The sequence below is a fragment of the Amblyomma maculatum genome, unplaced genomic scaffold (genome assembly GCF_055883805.1).
Source record: "Amblyomma maculatum isolate TAMU_Amacu unplaced genomic scaffold, ASM5588380v1 scaffold_19, whole genome shotgun sequence".
Taxonomy (NCBI): Eukaryota; Metazoa; Arthropoda; class Arachnida; order Ixodida; family Ixodidae; genus Amblyomma; species Amblyomma maculatum.
The window spans coordinates 5,739,059-5,747,528 of NW_028146744.1; the positions used below are offsets into that span (position 1 = coordinate 5,739,059).

Below are 8,470 nucleotides of genomic sequence, written 5' to 3' on the forward strand. Positions count from 1 at the left end.
TGATGCTCAGCGAAACGAGAAAAATGTTGCGTTAAGTTGTGCTTACTTATGTTTTTATGGGTCGCTCTCTCAACTCGCACACCCATACGTTTCGCGGTATTTTAACGATACTTCGCCTCGGTAATGACATTTCTTACTTTAACAATCTGTTCTAGGATGTTCATGATTGCTCTGTGCTAAATAACTACATCATATGTGCCCTGTGCAATGAGAAAACTGCTTAGAAATCTTTCGGTTCCATGTATTCCTATGGGCGCTAACAATACTTTTCACCCCCAGCCGGCTGCAGCGCCGTGAGCGTCCCCTTTGTTTGTAAACACGGTGTTGGTGTATACCTTAAGAGGGGTAGCGGGGGGGGGGGGGGGGGGGGGGGAGATACGGACTAAAAGCACAATTTTCAGCAAAAAACGTGTTTTAAGATTTTTCTTGTTTTGGATACTACATGTAATAAAGAAATTTCTCACCAAGTTTACTTACAATCTGCGCAACAGAACTATTTCTTTTTTGTGAGATGGGGGGTGCACTCAGCCCCAAAAGCCCGTTTGAAAGCTGATTTTAAGACGCAGCCGCATAGCGGGCGAGAAACAGAACACTGAGTGAATCCCCAAGATAGAGACTGTTTTTCTAGCCAAAAATGACCTGCTATAGATGGCACAGACGACAGCTGAAAAGGAAAACAGAAAGAAAAGTGAAGTTTAAACCGTTGGAACAGCGGATTGGCTGGTAAACCAAAATAGAAGCTTAGATTGATTAAAATGCAGCACGTAACCTTCGAACGCTTTTCTCGCACCACTCTTCTCGCCTGACTAACCTAAGTGCTCGACTGGAGATAAAATATGAGGCCTAGACGAAGAGGCATGTCCAGCACAAAACCAGGGAAAGCATTTCACGAACGCAGGCAAGGGCGGGAAAAAATACAATTTCTAAGCTATTTCTAGAAAGGCTGATTTCAAGGTGGTTTCTGTATTAATATGTTGCTGCGAACAACAAAATGTCATTTTTGAATTCCTAATTATTACATGAGGAAAGAAATATCAAATATGTAACATATAATGAAAAAAAAATGAAGTTCATTTTTAAAGTGCCCAGAGTTTTGCAAAGATGTCATAAAGAGCCCTCAATTTCCCTTATCCCCCTCAATTAACGGCCTCATCCAAGCGCAAACGCATTTAGTCCATATACATGATTTCTTAAATGATAATTTTCCTAAGCTGAAACACAGTTACTCATTATTACAGCCACAACTTTGTTTCTATTTGTGTGAGGTGATAAAACTTACAATATATTCTAATAAAAGGAAGAAAAGCCATTCCTGCACCTGTTATCGAAATTTGTGCCACAGTTTAAAAGTTGGCTCTTTAGCCCCTCATCTCTGCTTAAAAACTCCCTTACCCTCTCGAAGAGGTACACAGGAGGCTTTAGACCACTTAGTTTATGGAGCAAAGTTGTGTGTTCTACATTGTCGTACACTTTTGTTATATCCAATGCAACTGGAACGGATACCTCTATTTGCCTCCTACCAACCCTCATACGACACTCCAAGTCAATGTGCACACCCACAAATGAACACACACGTCAAAAGCCACTCTGAGCCTCGTTAAAGCCTTGAAGAGCAAAGACATGATTCATGGGACAGCTGACCACTACCCGTTCTACAGATTAATAAATTTAAAAGTGAGAGAAATCGGCCGAAAAATGTTAATTTCAGAACCCTGGTCTTTTAGCGTTAAAATTATTTTCACTTTTTTTCAGTCTTGTGGTGTCTAGGTTGTGGGGACCGCGCCAGTCATATTCAAAGTTACCGCGGCTACTGATGCGCCGCCGCTTAACCCTTCCCTCTTTCCCGGGATAACCGGTCCCGCGTGAGGGTATCGCTGTCACCTATTCGCTCCTGGCTGATCTATGCCTGCCCTCCGAGACCCCGATTACCTGCCGCACCACCATGGACGTGAGATTAAAGATGTTTGTTACACGACCTGCTGTGTATTTCTCTTGCGCATCCTTCGGGCAGAGGAATCGCCCACACCTCCAACAGCCCCACATGGGGTCATACATAACACATCGTCGAACTCCGCAAGTTTCAACCGATGGTAATCTCGAACCACCTTTACAGGTTCAAGTGTTCGATACCGTCCCGGAGAACACAGCGGGGTTAGCGAAGCTTCTTCCAAGCTCACCACCTGAGGGAGCTGGGCGCCAAGGCCGGGGGTTCGCGTGTACCCAATTACTGCCGGTGGGTGTCCGGCGGTGGGTTTCGAACCAACCACCTACCGCAGTCGTGGCTGAGTGGTTTGGGCGTCCGTCTCGACTGCTGGAGGTGGTTGCAAGCAATTCTCTAAACCGCTTTCAACATCCCGTCTTGTAGCCTTTTCTCCCCGTGAAGCAGTCATCGCGAAAGGCAGCGACCTTCACTGCCCTCTCTTTCCTCCCGGCTAGGCATGCGTTGCTCACAATGCCCCCCATTCTACTCTCCAGCACTCTTCCCTTCCTTACCGCCAACTTTCCTGGCCGGCAGCCTTCTGGGCTCACGCGGTCCTACGGAAACTCTTTTATTTCTCTCACCCCCTTTCGAGATTTATGCCTGCTCTTTCGACAGATCTCAAGCAAAAAAAAAAAAAAAAAGAGGGAGAGGAAAACACACAGATCCTTCTGCTCCCTTCCAACCGTGGCTCGAAACTCGACACAAGCGGCTGATTCAGAGACGTCCGGCCGGCCACAAAATCCCCACCCACCCGCTCGAGCTGCTCGAGCTCCAGTAGCTTTGGACAGCAGAACCGAAATACCAAGCCTTGTGAAAGTTCCGATTCGTTTTAATGGCCATGCCTGAAAGAGGATATCTGTGAGTACCACCAGCATTTTAAGTTGTTTGTTCATAACTAAGCTTTCTGAGATTATTTCTTGCTTTGTCTCCTTGTAAGATCGCTACTTTTTCTTACCAGGTGTAATAAAGCATCAGATCACGGGGATGTACTTTGCGTGGCAACATTCCTTTTGAATTGTTGCAGCTGAGTTCGGCGAATCTGCGTTAGCCGTGTGGTAAGATACCCTTTTTTGCATGATATGGGGCGGTATGTTGTCAGCCTTAATCATCATGTCAATAACCGATATGCGTGCGAGAACGGAAAGTCATTTATTTCGACCGCACCACGCCAGTAAGTTCTGAACTGTATTTTCAGCGCACTAATTTGTATGCATAAACTCTGGTCACAATGGCAAAATTTATGGCACGGAGGTGGCCAATTTGTATTGCAAAAGAAAAACTTGGCCCTGTAAAACATGACGTGTTTTTTGTAAGATTTGCAGGTTACAACTTCATCGCGCGTGTGTTGTGTGTCTGAAGTGATCAGTTTCTTTTACATACTATATTCAAAACTAAGAGTTAAGTTGAGCTTTCTGGGATATGATTTTTAGTTTGAGCAAATATTTAATATTGTAATTTGCAGTTATGAATGCGGTATTGGAATGGTCTAAACGACGCGTAGCTTATTCACGCGTTTGATCTTTCTCCTGCGCGAATCCCGAGTAGTAGAAGTGTCATAAAATAGCCAATGGGTACAGTTTCACTATCAATTGTAAAATACAAAGCGCCTGGAAAAAGATCTGCCGACGCACTTATTCTTTCTGCTAAATTTGATTATTTGCGGAACTAATAAAAAAAACTTTTCGTTCAAAAATGCACTTATCCACAATTATAGATTGTTATATCGCGCAGAGAAAAGGGACTTGCCTGAAACATGCCACTTGATCTTTTACGTGTCAGAGCTTCTACTGTACGCGCGAAGAACTATATGAAAAAAATTCTGAAAAGGGGCTTCTATATACACTCGCTACCATAGTTCTTATACTTTACCACACGTACAAACTTGTTCCCACAACAAACGGGATGCTAAGCTACGGATTTCTTTATTTTTTCAATTTGAGTGTATCGTACCAACCCCAAAGCATCTGTGTCGTACGTTGTTTTGTCTGCAGCTTTGACAACTTTTAAAACGTTTTGTTTGCAGTAATGATGCGGTGTACACTAATTTTAGCAGCCGCGGTAACCAATGTAACTACGTTAATATGACCGCCCTCCCCGAGCATGCAGGTTATTTCAACCTGAGTAACCCAGACAAGAAAGTTGCCTGAGGGCCAAAAGGTGGTGCTTTATTTTGCATTTTTACTCCACGGTCTAGTTGTACTTCCACTTTTCAAAAGTTTTCTGTCTTAATGGGATTCATGAATGTTGCATTTATTTCCAGGTGCCATTTGCGAAAGGAAATACATTGTTATGCGCGCTACTCAAGTCCATATCTTTAAAGGCTGCTGGGAGCTGCTGCCCCTACAACCGACCACAAAAGAAGCTGGGATAAACTCAGCGCTTTCCTCCATCCTGGGACTTGAGAACACCTTGCCAAGGGACGCAAAAAAACAGGAGGAGCACTGAAGTCTAAGAGTTCTGCCTAAATTTTCCATGCCCTGTAACACATGCACACCTAATAAATCACCATGTAGTGAACCTTCAAGCTGTATTATTTTCTGTGCATGAATATTCTCAGCATGCTTTATTTTAATAAAAAGCTGCATGGAAAATATCTGCACTGCATAAGTAGGGGATGACTTTGTAGTAGCCTATTAGCCATAGCACGAAAGAGTAACTTGCCGTGGTACTGATTGTTGAAACATTTAGCACTATAATGTGCCGGATTGCTAATTGCTCTGGCTGGATGACAATAATGCAAAACCAGTGGGCAAGACTGAATTTAAAATATTGGGTAGCCGATAAATCTGGCTGGATGCCAGTTGTGAATATCCAGTGAATAAGCACGGATGCAAGATATTGTTTGGCCAGTGAGCTCGGCCGGATGGCCGTGATATAACCAGTGAATGAGCTTGGGTGGAAGATATTGAGTAGCCTTTGAGTGCCGTTGAATGCCAGTAAACAAGGCAGTATGCCAATACTGCTTTTGATAGGTGAGCCAATCAAATTGGTTGGCATATATCTTGGATCTCCCCAATCGAACGCCAATATTGACCAATATTGGGACCAATATATCCCAATATTGGACCAGTGGTGGTCCATTGACGGCATGCTGCTTGGGCGGCAGCCGCGGCCGGGATTCATTCCCTCATCCTTGGGCACAGTAGTCGAGCTCCCTAACGACTGCACCACGGTGGCGGGGAAATGACAGTAGTGTTTTATTGCCAAGAAAATTGGAGGAATTTTTTCGTGTCGCCAATGAGACGAGGAATTCGGCTTTATTGCGAAGGCTTGTGTCAAGAACGGAGTGGATACGAAGGCATTACGGCATCTCCCGTAGCCCAATAAGCTTTTGGTACGGTAAACCCTTCAAAAAAAAAATCATACCAAACCGTAAACGATTCACAAACTCCTCCCTTTACGCCGTTCCAGCACCTTGGTGTGATTTACCCAGGAAGTGCATTTTTCGATCGAGCGTGCATCACGCAGAAATTGTTTTGCCATCCTTACTACGCGAAACGCTAAGGGGACGGCTACACGTAGTTGGTTTACGGCATCGACAAGAAATGAATCGAACAACGTCCGCATGTAGCACATGGCGAGAGTCGTCTCGAGCAAAGCAGGAAACAGGAAAGACACAGTAGCGCCCCCTGTGGTATCTGATCGCACATGATATGTTTGTGTGTGCTGGTCGTGTGCGAGCTAGGATTTCTGACGCCACTGGCGGCTGAAAGTTCCTATTTTTTCATACGTAAATCTATTCGTTAAACTTTATAGCCCCGTGCTGATATTTGTTTACTGTTAAAATTATTAGTTATACTATTTATTGTTAAAAACTTGGACACCTGCTAAAATTTATAGGCCCATTTTATTCCGTTCGCTGCCTCAAATATACTTTAATCACAAATTTTTTTTTCCTGAGAAAGTACTTTTTTAGCGCTAATCTATTCATACTCTAGTATTCAGTGATGTAGCTGCACAAATATTATCTTTGAATACGATATGCTATCGTGTAAGGTCGCTATTATGAAACAGGCAAACAGTGGCACCTGAAGCGCCTTGCAGAAACATTTCCAAAAGTTGTTTGCTTCACCCATTAGTGGCCCAATCGGATATGACTGTGATCGTGTTTCATCATTCGCCGGCGGGTTGCAGTTATTAAGCCCGACAGGGAATCAGGATGCGCAATGCAACTCGCAGTGAGGCCATATGTCAGACACGGCCAGCGGGATTTCTTGCACAGTCAACAACAAGAGGTGATCATCTGAATGCCAATATGAAATGTATCGTCAAAACTAAATGATCTCGACCAAATAAACGAAATTTTAATTAAAACTTTGTGCATGAGGCCCCAGAGGCAATTACAAATAGTCCAGTAGGGATTCTAAACAAAATGAACCCTGTACACTTACGTCTGAAGGCCCATGGCTCCAGAGTCTGGATGGCACGCATGAAATGCAGCACGCCGAGGCTGCATTCCGCGGATATGTCAGCCTGCAGTAGGCGCCGCGTCAGCCGGCCGCTCATGCTGGACAGAGCCTGTGTAATCAGCGCCCTTATCCTGGAGGTCTTTGGTTGTGTACTGGTTGTGCTCGTAGAAACCTCAGTTGTCCTGCTGTTTGGCGTGCTTGTAGTAGTTGCTGAATCCCTGGGTGCTTTTGCAGCACTTGCTTCCCTCCAGTCAGAAGTGGTTGGTTTCGGCCCAGTTGGACCGGCCCACTTCTGCACAGGGCTCGATCGCCCTTCCGTTATTTTCGATGCACTGATGGCCGAAGATGCGCTGTCACTTTTGAGAACAGCACCACTAGACTGCGACTTTGGGAAAGCGTCTGTTGTACCAAAAACAGTTTTGCTATCCACCATGGTAGCTGCACTCAGAGCGCTGGGATGCACTTCGGTGAAGAGCTTCTCCACCGTGGCAACACTCTCGCTCATAGCAGTCCATGCGCAACACGAAAGCAGCAGGAGCAGCCTTGTGTGGGATGCAGTCAGGAACCTCTGGGACCGCATGATCCGCTTCTGTCCACTCAGACGCTGGGTTTCACTCGGCAGAAAGAGTCCTTCAAGAAATAAAGATCAAAATACAAGTTTCACTTAAAATATATACTTGACTGACTGCAATCAATTTTAATTGGCCTTTCATTTATTTCTTTGTTTAGAATACTCCTTACCCTTAAAGGAAAGAAGCCAACAGTCGGCAAGGCCAAGGAAATCATTGGGGATTGTATTTTGTCTTTTTTTTTAATTTTTACTTCTGTAATCACATAAACTAGTAATGTAATTTGTTTAGGGGAAAGATAATGAAACACAAAGTAGAAGGAAAAACAACGTGACGATGGTGGGAACCGAGCCCACGACCTCCGAATATCGCGTCCGGTGCTCTTCCAACTTGAGACATACAAGCTTGGAAATTAAGAGGAACAGTCTGGTAAAGAAATTGAAGCGTCTAGCTTTATATCTCAGCATGAAAAAGAGGTACGACATTCTTTTTATCTGCATAACCAAGGCAGTATCTTCTGAAATTACTGAAATTCTGAGGAAAATACCACTTCTTTCAACACAGCCATATTAGAGTTCATTAGCACATGCATGTGAGATGTTCCCGTGGCCTTCAGTTCTTGCATTGATCTGATACCGTACGTTTGCCTTGAATTCTGCAGTGTTATGCGGTGACACACCTGTTGGCGCTGGCTGCGCGTTTTTTATCCTACAAGAATGATTATCATCTGCTCCCAGCTTGCATTTTGTGGGCAATTTATGTAGCCTTGCTTGACTTTTACATTAAGAAAGTGGAGATTCACTGATGTTAATTATGAGACTATAATCTTTCCGGTATATTGCATTTATAAGTGGATTATGTTTTTTCCTTTTATATGCTATAAATATCCTTCAAAGACAATCACTGGCCAAGTGGAACATTTTGCTTTTGGGTTTTTTTCTTCTTTTTGTGTACATAATTTTGAGGACATATGATCTGAGTGTCTACTGTAGCCAACTAGCCCGCCAACAGCTCCTGTTAAAGCATGATCTGAGTGACACAAGTGCCATTGAGAGCCTTTAATCCATTTACACGCTGCATCACCAATGATATAATCACCATAATCGTAATCATATCCTAATCATCTTCATCATCAGCCATACTATACCCCCTATAGCACAAAGGCCTCTCCCATATGAGTGATACGGTCCAGTGCCAGCTGCATTAACTTGACCTCCGCAAGTGTCTTAATCTTAGCCGGTCACCGAACTTTCTCCACAGTCTGCTGCGCTGGCCTTCTCTTGCCATACAATTTGTCTCCCTTATCAACAATTTTTTATCTTCCTTTCGATGACATACCCTGCCCGTACTTACTTTTGTTTTATTCCCACTAGAATGTCATTAACTCTAGTTCGTTCCCTGACCCACTCTGTATGCTTCCTACCTCTTAACGTTGCAAATACAATTTTTCTGTTGCATAGCTCTCTGCGTTGTCCTCAACTTTGGCAGAACCTATTTCGTCGGCCTCCTTC

The 8,470-nt window shown here is 44.0% G+C and overlaps 1 protein-coding gene across 1 annotated transcript in view; it reads right to left on the reverse strand.

Annotated features, from left to right (window-relative positions):
* LOC146171611 (nose resistant to fluoxetine protein 6-like) overlaps positions 1 to 8,470 on the reverse strand; it is a 223,932-nt gene that overhangs the window by 169,225 nt on the left and 46,237 nt on the right. Inside the window, exon 2 of the mRNA XM_084586476.1 lies at positions 6,373 to 7,020. Coding sequence (XP_084442602.1) covers positions 6,373 to 6,970 — 598 coding nt within the window. The 5' untranslated portion in view covers positions 6,971 to 7,020. The remainder of the gene's footprint in view (positions 1 to 6,372; positions 7,021 to 8,470) is intronic.